This window comes from Malaclemys terrapin, chromosome 1, assembly GCF_027887155.1.
Source record: "Malaclemys terrapin pileata isolate rMalTer1 chromosome 1, rMalTer1.hap1, whole genome shotgun sequence".
Lineage (NCBI taxonomy): Eukaryota > Metazoa > Chordata > Testudines > Emydidae > Malaclemys > Malaclemys terrapin.
This window is the reverse complement of record NC_071505.1, coordinates 85,198,125-85,218,862: the sequence shown is the minus strand read 5'-3', so window position 1 is coordinate 85,218,862 and position 20,738 is coordinate 85,198,125. Positions and strand designations below refer to the sequence as shown.

Here is a 20,738-nt window from a genome sequence, read left to right as displayed (position 1 = left end):
CAATGTGAGATTTCTAAAGATAGCTGCAGCACTTGACCCAAGGTTTAAGAATCTGAAGTGCCGTCCAAAATCTGAGAGACATGAGGTGTGGAGCATGCTTTCAGAAGTCTTAAAAGAGCAACACTCTGATGCAGAAACTGCAGACCCAACCCCCCAAAAAAGAAAGCTGCTTAGCGTTGTTATTGAGCAGAACCTGTCATCAGCATGGACGTGTGTCCCCTGGAATGGTGGTTGAAGAATGAAGGGACATATGAATCTTTAGTGCACCTGGCATGTAAATATCTTGTGATGCCAGCTACAATGGTGCCATGAGAATGCCTGTTCTCATTTTCAGGTGACACTGTAAACAAGAAGCATGCAGTATTATCTCCTGCAAATGTAAACAAACTTTTTGTCTGAGCGATGGGCTGAACAAGAAGTAGGACTGAGTGGACTTGCAGGCTCTAAAATTTTATATTGTTTTATTTTTGAATGCAGTTATTTTTTTGTACATAATTCTACCTTTGTAAGTTCAACTTTCATGATAAAGAGATTGCACTACAGTACCTGTATTAGGTGAATTGAAAAATACTATTTCTTTTGTTTTTACAGTGCAAATATTTGTAATAAAAATGAATATAAAGTGAACACTGTACACTTTGTATTCCGTGTTGTAACTGAAATCAATATATTTGAAAATGTAGAAAACATCCAAAAATATTTAAATAAATGATATTCTATTATTGTTTAACAGTGTGATTCTTTTATATAGTTTTATATACTTGAAAACTGTTATCATGTCACCCTTCAGTCTTCTCTTCTCCAGACTAAACATCTTTACTGAAATGTGGCGCCCAGAACTGGACACAATACTCTAGTTGAGGCCTAATCAGTGCAAGTGGAGTGGAAGAATTACTTCTGGTGTCTTGCTTACAACACTCCTGCTAATACATCCCAGAATGATGTTTGCTTATTTTGCAACAGTGTTACACTGTTGACTCATATTTAGCTTGTGATCCGCTATGTCCGCCAGATCCCTTTTTGCAGTACTTGTTCCTAGGCAGTCATTTCCCATTTTGTATGTGAGCAACTGATTCTTCCTTCCTAAATGCAGTACTTTGCATTTGTCCTTATTGAATTTCATCCTATTTACTTCAGACCATTTCTCCAGTTTGTCCAGATCATTTTGAATTTTAATCCTGTCCCCCCAAAGCACTTGCAATCCCTCCCAACTTGCTATTGTGTTCAAATTTTTTGAGTGTACTCTCTATGCCATTATCTAAGGGTACGTCCAGACTACCCGCCGCGGGTAGCAATCGATTTATCTGAGATCGATATATCGCGTCTCGTTAAGATGCGATATATCGATCCCCGAACGCACTCCCCGTCGATTCCGGAACTCCACCGGAGCGAGCGGCGGTAGCGGAGTCAACGGGGGAGCCACGGCCGTCGATCCCGCGCTGTGAGGATGGGAGGTAAGTCGGAATAAGATATATTGACTTCAGCTACGGTATTCCCGTAGCTGAAGTTGCGTATCTTACATCGACACCCCCCCGCCCAGTGTAGACCAGGCCTAAGTCATTGATGAAGATATTGAACAGAACTGGACCCAGAACTGATCCCTCTAAGACCCCAGTCAATATGCCCTTACAGCTTTACTGTGAACCACTCTCACTTATCACTTTATTATCTTCTAGGTGTTTGCAAACTGATTGCTTCATTATTTGCTCCATTATCTTTCTGAGGCTACATCTACACTACGGGGGGGGGGTCGATTTAAGATACGCAAATTCAGCTACGTGAATAGCGTAGCTGAATTCAACGTATCGCAGCCGACTTACCCCGCTGTGAGGACGGCGGCAAAATCAACCTCTGCGGCTTCCCGTCGACGGCGCTTACTCCCACCTCCGCTGGTGGAGTAAGAGCATCGATTCGGGGATTGATTGTCGCGTCCCGACGGGACACGATAAATCGATCCCCGAGAGGTCGATTTCTACCCGCCGATTCAGGCGGGTAGTGTAGACCCAGCTTGAGTACTGAAGTTAAGCTGACTGGTCTGTAATCCCCTGGTTGTCCTTATTTCCCTTTTTATAGATTGGCACTATATTTGCCCTTTTCCAGTCCTCTGGAATCTCTCCCGTCTTCCATTACTTTTAAAAGATAATCACTAATGGATCAGACCAGTCAGTTCCTTGAGTATTCTAGAATGTATTTCATCAGGCCCTGGTGACTTGAAGACATCTAACTTGTCTAAGAAATTTTTAACTTATTCTTTCCCTATTTTAGCCTCTGATTCTACCTATCTATTGGTCAAAAGAAGATAACTCTGACCCAAAAACATAACATATTTTATTGCTGTCATAAAAGGTGCTTAATAATATTTCTAGTAATCCTTAGTCATTTGTATATTTCAGATGAAGCAGATTGGTAATGATGGCTACAACCCAACCTCTGTGGCAGAGTGGCTGGACTCCATTGAACTGGGTGACTATACCAAATCCTTTCTGATTAATGGCTATACATCGATGGACCTTGTGAAAAAAATCTGGGAGAGTGAATTAGTTAATGTAAGTTGATCTATTTGTAGCATGAAAAGCAATTCTGCAATGATCACACTTTTAAATACCCTTCGATGTGTCCCATTATAAATCAAAGAGATAATATGAAAAGAAATAACAATATAAACTGTTCCTATCTCTTATTTATTGTTAAAGATTACAGCAGGGGTTCTCAAACTGGGGGGTCATGACCCATCAGGGAGTCATGAGGTTATTTTGTGGGGGTCATGAGCCATCAGCCTCCACCCCCAAATTACGCTTTGCCTCCTGCATTTATAATAGTGTTAAATATAAAAAAGTGTTTTTTAATTTATAAAGGAGGTCGCACTCAGATGTTTGCTGTGTGAAAGGGGTCACCAATGCAAAAGTTTGAGAATCACTGGATTACATATTTTATACCTGAGATTAATATACCTTTCATTTCCATTTACTTGGTCCTTCTCTTAATCATGCAACTAAATTGGTATGGTATGAGTTTTGGCTTCAGGAAGACTAACAACTCTTTTAAAGTATGTTTTTCCAAAAGGTACATGAAAACAAAAGTGATAACTATAAAACATATTGTCTCCAGTTTGATTGAGAAGAGTATAGCAACAATACTTGCAAGAAGGTTGCTTATAATTTATTTTTTCCATATACTCAGGCTAGATGAAGCAAGGATAAAAGAAACCTTGAATGTACTCAAGAAACTATGTTTAAGGAACAAAATATTTTACTCTTCACTTCTGATTGTAACCTTGTTTTCTTCTCTCTCAATTATGATAGATTTGGTGATGCACAAATACGTGGAAGTAACTGTAACGGTGTTATATATTGTCTGTAGAGCAAGTCCAATTTTGCACTGTTATAATGACTAACTTGACCGGAAAACATTATCATATATAACTTCCCCAGAGGTTAAGGTATCTGCAACTGAATTGTTGTCTATTTGTAAAACATGGTTGCTACAATTGCTCCAAGCATCCATACAGACAGCTGAACTGGCCTGTAGGCGGTCCCCTGGCAAAGACCGCTTATGTCACACGGTTTCTGCCCGCCCCACAGAACCACAAGAAGTACTCCTCTCCCTGGTGAAGAGGGCATTGCCATAGTGCTTCTGTGCCCCATCAACCCCTGACTGCCAGAACAGTCCCTTACAGGCCATAGGCAGGCAGGCATAAGTTACAGTAGCTGCTCTAACTTATGCTGGGGAACAACTCCGTGAACCGCAAGGTTGGGGAAAGGGAGGGCATAAGGATGATATAAAGCCATCTTCCACTCTCCCCTGAGCTGCAGAGCACAGCTCAGATGCAGCCCAGAACAGGGACTTGAAAAAAGAGAATTCATAAATTGAAAGATAAAATTATTATGTGATACAATTTCTTCTCCTCACAATGGTCCCATGAAAATCCCATTGCATGTATTTATTAACATGAAAATGGATTGATGTAAGGACCAATTTCTCCCCAGATGTTTTACACATGCATAATGCCCATTGAATTCATACCTGAATATAGTTTAGAGGCTAAATTGTCCAGATCCTAGCTCTGACTTTTTTTTTTTTTTTAAGTATAACTGTGAAGACTGAGACAGAGTCAAAGAAATAAAATCTGGAAAAACTTTATTTCAGAAGTTTACACAGACAAATCATTAGCACTGAGCTGAACAAGGTAATGGGTGGAGAACTTTGTCTCACAGGGCTCCCTGTCCATGGTACCTACTCTAAAATAATTATGCACTCTGAACACTTTGCCAAAATCAATTTGGCAACATATTACCCTGTAGCTCCCCCCAGTGGCTCTTTAAACCTCATTAAAGGCTTCTGGCCTGATTCTGATTTCACTTAGGCTACGTCTACACTACCTGCCTGAATCGGCGGGTAGAAATCGATCTCTCGGGGATCGAATTATCGCGTCTCGTAGGGACGCGACATTCGATCCCTGAATCGATGTTTGTACTCCACCAGGGGAGATAGGAGTAAGCGCCGTCGACGGGGGAGCCACGGAGGTCGATTTGCCGCCGTCCTCACAGCGGGGTAAGTCGGCTCCGATACGTCGAATTCAGCTACGCTATTTGCGTAGCTGAATTTGCATATCTTAAATCAACCCGACCCCCGCAGTGAGGACGTAGCATTAGACCAATGTAAATGAGAAGTAACTACACTGAAGTCAGTAGAGTTGCACTACTGTAAAACTGGTGTAAATCAAATCAGAATAGAATCCTAGAATTGTTAAAGATTAACGTTATGTCTCCTTTTAGAATTGTCCCTGCTCATTCCCACTTTGGCAGACACCTTCCGTGATGCCATCAGCTCTAGAATTATTTGAAAAGCAATAACTGTTGTGGCTACGCACCTCTTACCTACCAAACTGAACGCTGTAGATTCAGTTATACAAAATTTCTTACCCTAACAGTTCTCTGTTCCTAACCTTCTGCCATAAGCAGTAGAGGCTCAGAAGTGTCATCTCAGTCTATTCAATATACGTTTTACTAATTTCTTTTCTCTTTTCTTCTTTTCTTGTTAATTCTTGTAGATTAGCCTATTAACAACCATATAAAAATATAGTTCAGTGAGCAAACTTGTAATTTAGGTGAGTATCTACTATCGTATGCAGTTGTAATTTTTTTTTGGAAAGCAGAAGTAGGTTAGAACTGTCAGACTTCTGAATTTTACTGTCTTGCTACAGAGCAGTTTTTATTCTGGTTCTGGTTTTATTATTGTTCTAGCAATCCCAGAGCAGTTGCCATTTGGGTTACTATACCTAACAAAATGGATATTCCAAGAAAGTCTAAAGAGGAGGGCAGTTTGAGTCTTTGTCTGCAATAGAAGCCAACCCATTTAGCTACTCTAGTTCCTCACTCCATTTTGCTGGCACAAAGCAACTATTTTGATATGCAACTTAACAGCTATGAACTAATGCCTACTACAGTGTCCGTTATTCTTTCCTTAACCTTTTCAAAATTCTCTTTCATTCCCTTGCACCACGGAGTAGAATTGCTTCAAATAGTTGAATCTTTGAAATAACAGGGGGAAAAAGCACTATTCACTTCTTCATGCTGGCTTCCAACTTCCTTCTCTGTCCTCTTTCAGGGACCCTGTCTCTGTGATTTAGACTCTGTTAGATTCACTTCTCCTACATTGGAATCAAAGATTTATGACAGCCTCTCAATCCTCCTCCATTGTGAATTTCTCGGGATGGTGAGATAGGACAGAGCTCACATTGTTTTAACAGCCCTGACCTCGGCTTGTCAGACTTAGTACTCAGTTCTCCTTGCCCTGAAAATGGAGTGTTTGTGCTCTTATCTTTCAGATTTCCTAGTCCAGGAGCAAGGTGAAATTCTATATCCAGATTTAGGTTCACTTTATCTAGCCTGGGTGGATGTTTAGACCTTTTCTAGAACTCAGTCTGGCTCTCTGAAAAAGGTTAAGCACATTCTTCTGAAATCGCATAATTTGTCTAAAATGATGACCTATGCTTTCAAGTGGAAATGCGTCTCCATGTCGATTAATAACAAAATGTTCCTTGCTCTTGCTCAGTGTCTTTTATTCCGAACTACTGGTTCTCCCTGAAGAAATCTTGTTCATCTTTCATCTAGATTCATTTATCTAGCAGCCACAGCAGCAATCTCCCTACACTACAAGAATCTTCTACTTGCATACATTCTAAATGATTTCATCTATGGATGATTCATTTTTATCTTTATCCTGCATAATCATTCAGCTTCATGTGTTCTTAAATTTAATTCTTACCAGACTTCTATCTGCATAGTTTGAGCCTATGGGGAGTGCTCTTTATACCGTCTCTCCCAAATTGCATTATTGATTTAAATTATTTCCACGAGGTGGGTAAGAGAAATTCAGGCACTTATGGCAGATTGATCTTTCACCGACATCAACAACAAGGAGATGGTGTTACTTTAAGGATGAATTTAGGGTGAGAATGTATTTTTACAATTTCTCTTGAATTCATCTACTAATCTCCCACTCTTCTTCCCAGAATCACAAAGCTTGCCTGGGAAAGCCAGACTGGATATGAGTCAACAGTGTGCCTTTGTTGCCAAGAAGGCTAACGGCATTTTGGGCTGTATAAGTAGGGGCATTGCCAGCAGATCGAGGGACGTGATCATTCCCCTCTGTTGACATTGGTGAGACCTCATCTGGAGTACTGTGTCCAGTTTTGGGCCCCACACTACAAGAAGCATGTGGAAAAATTGGAAAAAGTCCAGCGGAAGGCAACAAAAATGATTAGGGGGCTGGAGCACATGACTTATGAGGAGAGGCTGAGGGAACTGGGATTGTTTAGCCTGCAGAAGAGAAGAATGAGGGGGGATTTGATAGCTGCTTTCAACTACCTGAAAGGGTGTTCCAAAGAGGATGGATCTAGACTGTTCTCAGTGGTACCTAATGACAGAACAAGGAGTAATGGTCTCAAGTTGCAGTGGGGGCGGTTTAGGTTGGATATTAGGAAAAACTTTTTCACTAGGAGGGTGATGAAGCCCTGGAATGGGTTACCTAGGGAGGTGGTGGAATCTCCTTCCTTGGAGGTTTTTAAGGTCAGGCTTGACAAAGCCCTGGCTGGGATGATTCAGTTGGGAATTGGTACTGCTTTGAGCAGGGGGTTGGACTAGATGACCTCCTGAGGTTCCTTCCAACACTGATATTCTATGATTCTGTGACTGCACAAATGAAGTTTTAAGTGCTGTAGGCTACTATTTGAAAAATTTGAACAAGAACAGATATTTTCAAAAACCAGTGGTTTATTATTTTTGAAGCGAACTCAAGGAAGGAATTAATCTCTGTTTAGATATTTTCAATATGGATCACGATCTGCAGAGATTTTCAAAATGAATCTCGCTCTGCACTCAGATTTGCTATGACCAGGTAGGTGTCCCACTACGCAGTGTCAGTCTACTCCTGTAGAGCAAAGGCAGGTTCCACAGCTTGACTGAAAAATGCAAACCATATACTGCTGAATTTTGTACAGCTGCTATATGGTTATTCAGCTTTGCTCTCTGTAGTCTGGGCCTAGATGGGATGCTTTTTTTCTCTTTTTTTAGGAGAGTAGTCCATCCATCTACATTCAATTAAGAATTCCTAAGTTCTTTTCCTATGGCTATTTTTACTGCTTAATCTCCCAAGAGTGCCATCTTCAGAGGCAATTCTGGAAGGAAAATGAATGGTTTTTTACTAGTTACATACCAGCAACTGGCATTCTCAGACAATATTACCTCCCGTGCTATATTTCAAAATAGTTAAAAGGAACTGACAATGTTTGGAAGCACAGCCCTTTAGACTCTCTCAGAACTTTCATTTCTGACTGCAAAGGTCGCAATTGCTTTTCAAATGATTGCATGACTTTTGGTGCTGAGAAGTGCTTCCAAGATTGTGGGACTTGTGTAAGTAATATTCTCTGGGAATTCAAGTTATTGGTAAGAAACTTTCCTGTTAAAAATGACTGGAGTTTGATGCTGTTGCCTGAGTCAAATTAGCCAAACTTGAGCTCTGTGAATATGGACTTATAACAAATATATGTAGTTAAAAGTTAATAGATATCAGAACTGGTTTAGTGACAGTATTTTAAATGTAGGCAAATAACTTTAGAAGAGGCAGCCATGTTGATGTCCCTCATTGGGAGTTCTACTCTGACCCAAATTTTGCATTGTGATCATATGGATACATACATTTTTGCTTGTTAAGAAGGTTTGGTTCTCTGCTAACATTTTACACATTTGGGGCCTGATTGAAAGCCCACTAAAATCAATAGGAATCTTTCCACTTACTTCATTAGCATTTCAATCAGGCCTTTCCTGAAGGGCTGTGGTGGATATGGACATGATATAATACCGATAGTGATGTTTTTTTCCTAGAAATCATGCTTTTAACATATAGACACAGTACTTGTCCCTCAGGGCTTTTACTCAAAGGAATGTACCAATTTTACACTCCAGTAAATGATGATGGAAGAAAGTGCAGAAGGCTCAGAGAACCCATTCACACTCACCCCTGCACAGGGGTCAACCACAGTCTTTGTATTCCCAGTGTGCAATGTCCAGGTTAATTTAGAATAGGTGATGGTGCTTGATTCTGCAAAAGGAGTGAGATGCATACGAGGCCATCGACTGACCCCTTTATGCAACAAGCACAATCTAGGCACAATGCCTTCAGATGCTACTGCTTTGTGGGGTTGGGTGGGTTGTATTACATTATCATACACGATGGCTTAAATGTCATAAGAGTCCTTATGGTCTGGGACTTATTTTCGCTTCATCTTATTAAGTTGCCTCTTTGAATCCAGGATTCCCAAAACTACATTAAAATAATACTTAAACCCATCAAAACAAGGTATGCAGATCTAAAATGCATATTTTTTCTTCCACTTTTCTCCCAACCCTCTTATTTTTGAAAATATGAAAAGCTTTTGCAGAATACACCACACAGTGTTTTTTAAAAGATTTTCATTCACACTTTATTTTTAGATGGTATTTGTTTCTTCCAAGGCTCCTATCTCTGCTCGAATGCCACTGCGCTAGTAATGTGTGGGGCAGAGCCAGCATAGTAGCATTGAGGGAGAGGAAACTGGGTCCAGCAGAGATTAGACTGGGAAGTGATACTTCCCATCTCTCGGATGCATCCGAAGAAGTGAGGTTTTTACTCACGAAAGCTTATGCCCAAATAAATCTGTTAGTCTTTAAGGTGCCACCAGACTCTTTGTTGTTTTCCCATCTCTCATTCACACACTTCTGGCTCTGACTCTCCCTACCAGCAGGTTCCTTCTCATTCAGGCCCAGGACTATTACCTCCTCCCCCAAGTATCTTCGCTTTAGAAGGAGATGAGATAAATATAGCCACTTTTCAGCCCTTAACTCAACAGTTTCCCATGTTTTAAATAGTAGAGCCTAATCCAGGTTGTAATTAATGCTTTGCAATTTTTTCCAGTAGTAAGAATTTCAAAAGATACTTCATTTATTTTGCACTCCTATAATTTAAAGGAAGTCTATCAAAAGCCCAAAATTTAACCTATCTAACTATTTTCAGTACTTTACTATTGTGATTTGTGATCTTGAAAAGTTTGCAAACAGTCATTTTGTTTAGCTGTTCCAGTGTAGTATGTATATTGGACTCTTGGTTGCATACAGCTGTGCTAGATCTTCAAAGATTACAGCCAACGTGAAATGACTGAACCTCTCTATTATTCTCTGCAGATGTATATGATAGTTATATTAGGAACCAGGTATTTCTTGCCTGCCTAGTTATTATGGGAATCTTTAAAGATTTCTAGCAGGCAGCTTGAGTTACAGTTCTTTCAGCTACTAGTTATGTAGTCTATATGTAGATATGATTAGCATATCTAAGAAATTCCTTTCAGTTGCATTTTGAGATGTTTTATATATAAAGAACCCCAAATATACAATCTACATGTGGGTATATATGTAAATAACCTCAAGTCTGAAACAATAAATTCATGTATATGATTGATTTGGAGGAATGTGTAGTGGGAAAAGCTTCAAAATTCATTCAAATACATGCTCCCAGCTTGTCTGTTTGCAAACATCTGCTATATAATATAAATAGTAGGACCAAATACCTACAGTTAGGCAGTTTTTTGTGGGTGTTTGACAATAGGATGGTTACTCATACACATAAAACATGACATTTGCAATCACATTTTCATAACACTGCAAAGGAATTGAATGACTGTTATCTTGGCATGTTTTTTTCTTGATGATGCTAAGCTGTGTGTATGAATTTGCTCTATAGCTCCTGGGAGTAATAAAATTCTATTGCATATATTAAATTAATTTGGTGCAAGCTGGTGCAACTGTAAACCCAAATGACAACTCTTAGATGACTAGTTCTTTTTGAAATAGTATTAGTAATACGTTGTGTTCAATAAGCAAATTGTATGAAAACTGTGTATATTGTAATTTGTTTCCCCATCCCCTGTATGGTTAAGTGTTCAACATGTCCAGGATATGTACTGAGCTCCTCAAAGATCTTTTTATTGTACTGATTTGTTTTTTGGTTTGGGGTTTGTTTTTGTTTTTACGGGGGGGGAAGAGGGCTGTGTTGTGTGAGGATGGAAATGCTCAGTACTGTACTCATATAGGTCAATTTCTTCTGTTGGCTCTTGCCTTCCGGAATCCTTTTCTTCCCACTTTGAATAATGGTAATGGCCTTATAAGTCACTGAGTCCTTGAACATCTATGGTTGTTGCTGGTTTTTCAAAACCTATTGTTATGCTTTTAATATTACTGTCTTCTGCCAGATGTCCTATTGGAAGTTAACAATACTTGATATCCCACAGTCATGTGTCTAATGTGGCAACAAGTTACTTCACTATCTTTGGATTCTCTGCTGAGGTGATGCTTGTTTTATGAGTGTCCTGCACTGACATTATCTCCTGTGGATTGTGATTGCCTCACCTGTTGTCTGGCCTGATGCACAAACTGTTTATCCTGCTCTTGATGGTAATACAAAACACCTTTTAACTATATCAGCAACTTTAGCCTGTGCTGTTTCTAAGTGAAGGTTAGGATACTGTGCAAGCCCTGGCAATTTTTCCAAGTTTTCCCCTGCACTACCATCTGTTCCCACTTCATCTTGGATCTCAACAAGGCTCAGATTCAGGGGAAAGCGGGTGGAAAAATAGTTCCTTTTGTTAATAAGAAGTAGTTTGTTCAGTTTTACAATATACATAGGAGGAAAACAGAAGGTAGGGAACGTTTCCACTGTGAATCGCATCAAAGGTATAAGTAGTTTGCTGGTGAAATAGTGAATTTCTTTTCATCTATCTTGTGCAATTCTTCTTCAGAAACTAATTAATGAGACAATATATGTAAATATAACATAATCAGTTTACCGCTATATTTAATATTCTTTGGAGTTTGTCAATTTAATAAAAATGGTTCACTCATTCTGATAAAAGTTACAAATAACATGACCATTATAACAAGTTTGATTTAGCAAACCTTGTAATTGAAAATGTCATAGTTCTTTAAATTAGTTTTCAATTTCCCTGTGAAATTTTTAAATTTAAGGTCTTCAGTAACATAGCCATGCCTTATAACAATGCCTCCTACTCCTCTCCTGATAGGCAAATGTTTGTTTTTATATTAGGACTGTTTTAAAGACAAGTTGCAGGTTTTTTTCCTGTCTGTCTTTCCTTAACACCTCCACTCTTTCTAAAACATGTTACAATCAGGTACTGAAACTGCTGATTGGCAGCAATTTTAAGCACTAATAATCAAAGCTGAGCAATGTTAGAATCTATTGTGTTTTACTTGCAGGAGCATTTTCTTATAATGGAACACTGTGCAGCACAAATGAGTCATTTATTATGTAAGATGTGTTTCTATTATAGAAAGTTTCTCTGTTTGTTGAAGCAGAGGGTGCCCTCCTGGAAATATAATGAAGTCTTCCATCATAGAGGAAAAAAATAATCTGCCATATCACCTAATTAGCTCTATTAAATCTCAATGTTTTCCTTCTGAAGTTTCAGCATAGTATCTCCATTCTAGGAAGCACAAGAGCAGGATAATAAACTCAAGAGCAACGTAAGCATTCCCACTGCCTTTAAGCAAGTAGAAAATTACTGACCTCTGCCCCCACACTCACACACTTCACAGCCCACAGTCACACAGACAATAAACAAATAAAATAGTTACCGTAGGCAACTATTTGTTCTGCCTATAGTATAAAGTAATTATACTTTACCTTCTTAACTCTTTTGGTATCAGTGAACATACACTGCAAATACAATAAAATGGGACATGCAGTCAAAAGATGTGTTCCCTGTCCAGCTATCTTAATTCACATTATTTAAGACATTTAATCACCAGAAAAGCCTCATGAGACACACATCTCCTTTTGTTCAGGTCCTAGCAAACGTGCAGTTATACAACAGTATCCTTCAGTACCATAAAAAAAAATTATATAATAGAAGGTTTCAGAGTAGCAGCCGTGTTAGTCTGTATCCGCAAAAAGAACAGGAGTACTTGTGGCACCTTAGAGACTAACTCTATATTCCACTCTATATGCATCCGAAGAAGTGGGCTGTAGTCCACGAAAGCTTATGCTCTAATAAATTTGTTAGTCTCTAAGGTGCCACAAGTACTCCTGTTCTTTTTATATAATAGAAGACACTCCCTCTAAAATCACTGAACAGTGATTATTTAAGTTTTGTCTTTGGATTCAAAAGCCTTTTTATAAATTCCTTAAAGTCAGGTAATGTTTGTGCTAATTTTGATGGAACAAATTGTTTGTCAGGTTGAGGATGCTACCTCCCATAATTTTGGCTGCAGACATTTAAAAATAGATTAGGTTGTGTGAAGACTGTATTTGAAGTCCATGGTGGATTATGTCAGCACAAATATACTGGGGCTAAAGTTATGAGCACATTTATACAGTGTTGTAAACCAATTTTGCTGCCTTTATTTGGAAGAAACTTTGGTCAGTTGTAGAGGTCACAATGAAGAATCCCCAGTTCATTGGAAAGTGAAACCTGCGGAGTTTATTTATATAATGCATCCACATACTGCAGTACCACCCTTTGCTTTTACAGGAACATTGTCAATTTTCAGAGAGTGCTCCCTTTGAATAGCTTTCTCAGGGGGAAAAAATGTTTAAAACATTAAAAATAATGTTCTTCTTGGAGTGCTTGCTCATATCGATTCCAAGTAGGTGTGTGCGCGCCACGTGCACGATCATCGGAGAATTTTTACCCTAGTAACACCCGGTGGGTCAGCTGTGGAGCCCGCTGGAGTGGCGCCTTCATGGCGCTGGATATATACCCCAGCTGACCCAGCGCCCCGTCAGTTCCTTCTTACCACCCGTCATGGTCGTTGGAACTGTGGAGCACGGCATAGCTGTCCTCCACTCTCCCTAGCTTTTACTTCCCGGTTTACATATTGTTGTAGTTATATAGTTATAGATTTAGTGTAGTACAGTAGTTGATAGTTATAGATTTAGTTTTATAGGTGAAGTTAGCGTGCTGGAAGTGGTCCCTCCCCCCGTTCTCCCGGCTTGCCACCTGGGCTCATGCCCAAGGCTCCGGGTTTTAAGCGGTGCTCAGCCTGTTCGAAGCCTATGCCAACGGGAGATCCCCACGACTCTTGTTTAAAGTGCTTCGGGGAGTCTCACCAGACCGAAAAGTGCAAGATCTGTAAGGCTTTCAAGCCTTGAACCAAAAAGGAGCGGGACTTTAGACTCAAACAGCTCCTTATGGAGGCGGCCCTCAGCCCGGACTCTCCTTCGGCACGCCAAGTTCCAGCACTCAGTGCCTCGGTGCACAGTGCTCCGGTGGCGACTTCCCGTACTGCACCGCGAGGAGACGCAGATAGAGTCCCACGGCACCAGCCTTCGCCGGCACTGCATCCACCACAAGCACCTCAGCACCAATCCCTGTCCCCAGGTCAGAAGAGACCTCGCAAACCGGAGGGGGCTGCCTCCCAACAACAGGCACCGGCACTCCCCTTACCAACCTCGGATTCGCGTCCGGGACCGGAGCGACCGAGGATACAGGCGCCGATATAGGCACCGTTGACTCCAGCACCAGCAGAAGGGCCATTGAGTCCCGCACAGACTGGCTCCCCGACCCGCACCGTGGTTGAGCCCTGTCTTCCATCGACGCCAGAGACGTTTGCGATGGCGAGGGACCTCATTGCCCTTACAGAACTGGCACCGATTCAGCTGACGCCCCATCCCGGATAGCTTTGCCCATCATCCACACCATTCAGCCTAACGCCAAGACAATATGGCAGCCCCTGCCTCTATCCCACCTACTGCCAGAGGGGTGGAGAGGAAATACTTTGTTCCCTCTAAAGAGTATGAATACCTGTATACTCACCCTCAGCCGTGTTCACTGGTGGTGTCCTCAGTGAACGCAAGGGAACGGCATGGTCAACAGGCTGCAGTGCCCAAATCTAAAGACGCCAAGCACTTCAATTTATTTGGATGCAAAATTTACTCAGCAGGGGGGCCTACAGCTCAGAACCACAAACCAACAGGCGCCCTTGAGCTGCTATGATTATAACTCATGGAACTCCATGGGTAAATGTAAGGAGTTGATTCCCCGAGAGTCCAGGGATGAGTTTGGGGCTTTATTGGAAGAGAGCAAAAAGGTGGCTAGGACCTCCTTATAGGCCTCTCTTGATGTAGCGGACTCTGCTGCTAGGACCCTGGCATCGGGCATAGCTATGTGACGCATCTCCTGGCTTCCGGTGTCTGGCTTACCGCCAGAACTGCAACAGATGAGCAGGGCCTGTTCTCAGACAAAATGGATTCTTGGTTACAGAGCCTAAAAGACTCCAGAACCATCATGCGCTCCCTGGGGATGCATGTCCCAGGTACCCAGTGCAGGGCCTTTAGCCCACAGCCTCAAAGGTTCTACTCTCCCCCTCGTCCAAGGCAAGACTTTTACAGAAGACGTGGACGAGGTGGTAGAAGGAGATCCATCGGCCACCAACCCAGTCAGAACCAAGGCCCTCCTAAACTATCGTCAGGGCCCAGGCAAAATTTTTGAAGGTGCGCCCGAGGATGGCATACTAGTCACCACCCAGGATCCTTTCCCTCCATTTCGAGATCATCTCTCCCATTTCCACCATGCATGGTCCCTTATAACTTCAGACCGATGGGTTCTTTGCATGGTGGAAAGGGGATTTTTCTCTCCAATTTTCTTTCTCCCCCCCCTCCATGCTCCCTCCCCGTCCCTCTTCAGGGACCCTTCTCACGAGCAACTCCTTATACAGGAGGTCTTTACACTCCTGTCCATGGGAACGTTCAAGGAGGTTCCATCGGAGCTAAGGGACAGGGGGTTTTACTCCCGCTATTTCCTAATCCCCAAGGCAAAACGGGGACTTCGACCCATTTTAGATCTGCGCGGACTCAACAAATTCATGGTAAAGTTGAAGTTCCGCATGGTCTCATTGGGGACCATTATCCCTTCTCTGGATCCTGGAGACTGGTACGCCACCCTCGACATGAAGGACACGCATTTTCACATAGCGATTTATCCTCCGCACAGGCGCTTCCTTCGCTTTGTGGTAAACCGCGAACATTACCAATTTGCCGTCCTTCCCTTCAGGCTGTCCACGGCTCCGAGAGTGTTCACCAAATGTATGGCAGTCTCCAAAGCTTCCCGTCTTCCACAATAAGGACGTGCCTCGGCCTTCTGGGGCACATGGCGTCGTGCACTTACGTAACCAGGCATGCCAGACTTTGGCTTCGCCCACTTCAGGCCTGGGTATCAACGGTGTATCGTCCGGGTCAGGACAGCCTGGACATGGTGGTCACGGTTCTGGAGTCCGTCTTGTCCTCCCTCAGCTGGTGGCTGAGCCATACATTGGTGTGCGAAGGGGTACCATTTCACGCCCCACAACCTTCCTTATACCTTGTCACAGACGCATCATCTCTGGGCTGGGGCGCCCATATCGGGTAACACCAGACGCAGGGCCTTTGGACCACGTCCGAACTAACTCTGCACATCAATGTACGAGAATTGATGGCAGTACGCCTAGCATGTCAGGCGTTTCGCGGTCTCCTACATGGCCGTTGTGTGGCAGTCCTCACAGACAACACCACGGCCATGTTCTACATCAACAAGCAAGGGGGAGCCGGTTGTCCCCCCTATGCCAGGAGGCCATTCGCCTGTGGGAGTTTTGCATAGTCCACTCGGTACATCTGATGGCGTCGTTTCTCCCAGGAGTCCAGAACATACTGGCAGACCGTCTCAGCAGGTCATTCCAAACTCACGAGTGGTTGATTCGTCCAGATATCATCCACTCCATCTTCCTACTTAGCCAAATGGAAGCACGTCTCCTGTTGGTGCGAGCAGCATGCCACGCCTCCCTTGCAGGCGTTGATACCACTTATACTGGACTATCTCCTATCCCTAAAAGAGCAGGGCCTTGTGATATCATCTGTCAGGGTGCACCTGGCAGCTATCTCGGCATTCCATCCAAGAGAACATGCTTCCTCGGTCTTCTCTAACCCGATGGTCGTCAGATTTCTAAAGGGCTTAGATCACCTATACCCACAACTATGTCAACCGGGCCCGGCCTGGGACCTTAACCTGGTCCTCTCCAGGCTCATGGGGCCCCTGTTCGAGCCAATGGCTACCTGCTCACTCCTTTACCTATCTTGGAAGACAGCCTTCCTTGTAGCCATCACTTCAGCGAGGCGTGTTTCTGAAATCAGAGCCCTCACGTCGGAACCTCCGTACACAGTCTTCCATAAAGACAAGGTGCAGCTTCACCCCCACCCTGCCTTTCTCCCCAAGGTGGTATCCGCTTTTCATGTGAACCAGGATATCTTCCTCCCGGTCTTCCATCCTAAGCCGCACACTATGCGGCAAGATCAATGTATGCACTCTCTGGACATGCGCAGGGCCCTCACATTCTATATCGAGCGTACAAAGCTGTTTAGGAAGACGACTCAACTCTTCGTTGCAGTGGCTGACTGGATGAAAGGCCTACCGGTCTCCTCGCAACGTATCTCCTCTTGGATCACGTCCTGTATTCGTGCTTGCTACGACTTGGCTGGTGTCCCGACGCCACGCCTCACCGCCCACTCCACGAGGGCTCAAGCCTCCTCGACCGCTTTCCTGGCACAGGTTCCAATCCATGAGATCTGTAGAGCGGCAGTTTGGTCATCTGTTCATACCTTTGCCACTCACTACACGTTAGTACAGCAGTCTAGAGACAATCCCGCATTTGGCTCAGCGGTTCTGCACTCAGCGATGTCTCACTCCGACCCCACCACCTAGGTAAGACTTGGGAGTCACCTAATTGGAATCGATATGAGCAAGCACTTGAAGAAGAAAAAACGGTTACTCACCTTTGTAACTGTTGTTCTTCGAGATGTGTTGCTCATATCCATTCCAAACCCACCCTCCTTCCCAACTGTCAGAGTAGTCGACAAGCAGGATCTGAGAGGGTGCTGGGTCGGCTGGGGTATATATCCAGTGCCATGAAGGCGCCACTCCAGGGGGCTCCACAGCTGACCCACCGGGTGTTGCTAGGGTAAAAATTCTCCGACGATCGTGCACGCGGCATGCACACACCTAATTGGAATGGATATGAACAACACATCTCGAAGAACAACAGTTACACAGGTGAGTAACCGTTTTTTTAATTCAGGTTCTTCTGTTCTTTCATAGTTTTGAGAGATCTTTATTGTGGGTCTCAGCCCATCTAAAGCATGCCTAGAACCACATCTTCCTCCATCCCCTCCCTCCTCATTGTATATGTTGCTACCTAGGCTTCTTTCCCTTTCAGTTGCTTTGGCAGGCAGCAACACAACATTCCTAACCACCCAGCTCACCTCCCTGCTGTATCCCCTGCCAAGGACTGCCAACCACCACCCTGGCTCCCCAACCTGCTGGCTGCTTGGGCTTCACCAGCTCCTGTGCAGGGAGCCCAGTTATGAAATAGAAGAGTTATGAGTGGACTCTGGCTCCTGTGGAGGAAGACATGAGATCCTGAACTTTCCCAGGTGCCTTTCCCTGTCTCTTCCCAGCCAGATTTAGTAATGATGGAAATAACAAAGAGGTTGGCAACAATTTTAGTCACAGAGATAGTGAGGAAAAGACAGATTTTAGAGACCTTAGTTTTTGTTCTACAACAGGATTTGGGGGTGATAACTCCTCCCTCAGGTATCTACAGACACCAACATTGTTGGTATAGATGAGGGCAGCATTTTGGAAATGTCAACAGTGGTGTAACAGGAAAGAGGAGAAGCTGTTTACACTTTAGCTGGAAAAGGCCTGTTGCATTCCCAGAAAGTGAGGGATTGTAGCCATCAATACATTTGAGATTTTGTCCATTTTCTTTAATGCCCTAAGAAATGAAGCTTCTGTCACTTCTCATGGGAAACTATTCCATATTCTAATAGACCTCACTGTTGGGAATCCTTTGATATGCAATCTGCATTTTCTTTCATTAATTACATCCCATTACCTCTAGTTCAGGGGTTCTCAACCTTTTTCTTTCTGAGGCCCTCAGCATGCTATAAAAACTCCACGGCCTTGCATATGCATAGTTTTCTGCACATAAAAGCTAGGGCAGGTGTTAGGGGGTAGCAAGCAGAGCAATTGCCTGGGACCCCATGCAACAGGGGCCACCGCGAAGCTAAGTTGCTCAAGCTTTGGCTTCAGTCTCTGGTGGCAGGGCTCAGGGTCCCAGGCTTCAGCCCAAAGCAGTGGGGCTTTGGCTTTCTGCCCTGAGCCCAAGCGAGTCTAACACTGGCCCTGTTTGAAGGACCCCCTGAAACCTGCTTGCAGCCCCCCGGGGGTCCCGGATCCATGGTTGAGATTCACTGCTCTAGTTATACCTTCTTCTGCAACTCCAAATAATAAATCTTCAATCTTAGCACCTACACCATTTAAATATTTATAAGAAGTTGTTATTGTTCCCTTCCCTTAGTAGTCACAATATAACCAAACTATGCATACTTAGCTCTTTTGATCTTTTTTTATCTCAGTTTCTCCAGCCTCCAGGTTTTGGGTTTTATTTTTTTAGTTCTAAACATTCTTCTCAAACTCATATAAAGAAGTTAAAATACTATTTTCTTCAGAAGCAATATATGGACTTAAAAATTCCTTTATTGTATAATTTGAACAGGAATTTAGGAAAGCTGGGGTAGAAGTGTGTGCATCTCCAGTGATACACAGAACAGTACTCACATAATGAGTTTGCAATATGGCTGGTTTAGATCTGTTTTTCTTAGTTTGCTAAAAGAACTTGAGAGAGAGCTTTCCACTTAGTCATGAAAAATGGCACCAATATGGTTCTAAGCATTGGGAAAATCCTTTACAATGTTAACTCTATGGCTGTTCAGAATCAGGAAGAAAAAGTAAAATAAACATTTTGATTTGGGTACCTAGCCACTAGCAAATGGTACAGACACTGAAAAAAGGTAGTCAGATTCTGATCTCATTTACACTGTTGTAAATCCACTGATGGTGGGAGTTACTCTGGATTAACAACAATCTAACAGATCAGAATCTAGCAAAGTAGTATTTATATTTGTCTCCCATAGCAACTATTCCTAGTCAGAAAAGAAAACCTAATTACATATCCATTCTCCTAACTGCTATTTTTATTATACATACAGGAATCAGCCCAAGGTTTTGGCCATCCTGCTTTCCTCAGGGGTTACACATCCAAGATGCAACACTACTATTTAAAACAACATCAGAGAGTCAAAACTAAACATCAGGGGTAGACACAGCTGAGCTGCCACACAGCTGATCGGCCAGCTACATCATCAAAGAGGATCCCCCCTCATCATCCCCTCTTCATGCGTAAGCCACCTGAAGAAACAAAATGCACATCATAATAACTACTGAAAATACTTGTCCTTTCAATAATCAACAAAGGAATCCATATACTGTACAGCAATAGAGCAAGATTTATGAAAATCTATATAAGTGAATAAAGTGAATTAAACATTCATGTTCCCCCACCCAGGATGTTTCTACAATGTTTTCAATAAATATAACTAAACACAAATCAGTTTGTGCTTCCTGTCTTATGAGTTCAACATCTGGAAGACCTATATTAACAATAACATTGATGCAGTACCTGAGGAAGATTGGATGGCAAAACTCTGGGCCGATTCCTAAATGTACATTATAAAAAGAGTAATAGAGAATGGATATGTATGTGATTTCTTTTGTTTGAACTAAGAACAATTTGCTAGGGGGTGTAATAAATTTAAATGCTCTGGAACCTATTCTCTTTCTTCTTACTAATCCTATTAGCACTGGGATCTTGGATGGGATCACATAGGTTAATGGTGTCTATATATACCATTAACCTATGTGATCTGGTTTGATATGCCATTTTGTTTTTGTTAGTTTGTGGCTCCCTGGAAAGTGGAAATACAAAATGTGAATTAGGTGGAGAAATGAGATTGAGGAGTTGAATGTAATAGTAATATTAAATAAGCTTGTCATTTTGTCAAGATTTTTAAAATACAAGAGGATTTTCATAATAGATCTGACTCTCCTCCCACTTAAACTAGTATTCTATTACAGTAACTCAGTTGCCTTTAGTGGAGTAACTCCTGACTGACACTGGTATAGGTAAGAAGAGAATTGTGTCATAGTGTATATATATCCACTGCATCTTTAGAATCAATGGTATTGAGATCTAATATGCTCTCATGCTTAAGTGGGGGATTTAATATAGCAAAAGAGGGGGGGAAATCACACCTGAATAAAA

At 42.4% G+C, this 20,738-nt stretch overlaps 1 protein-coding gene across 5 annotated transcripts in view; it reads left to right on the top strand.

The window, feature by feature from the left end:
• ANKS1B (ankyrin repeat and sterile alpha motif domain containing 1B) overlaps nt 1-20,738 on the top strand; it is a 758,955-nt gene that overhangs the window by 522,637 nt on the left and 215,580 nt on the right. For all 5 annotated transcript variants that reach the window (XM_054028751.1, XM_054028742.1, XM_054028776.1 and 2 more), the window contains one exon: nt 2,394-2,546. In XM_054028751.1, the coding sequence (XP_053884726.1) occupies nt 2,394-2,546 (153 nt within the window). The remainder of the gene's footprint in view (nt 1-2,393; nt 2,547-20,738) is intronic.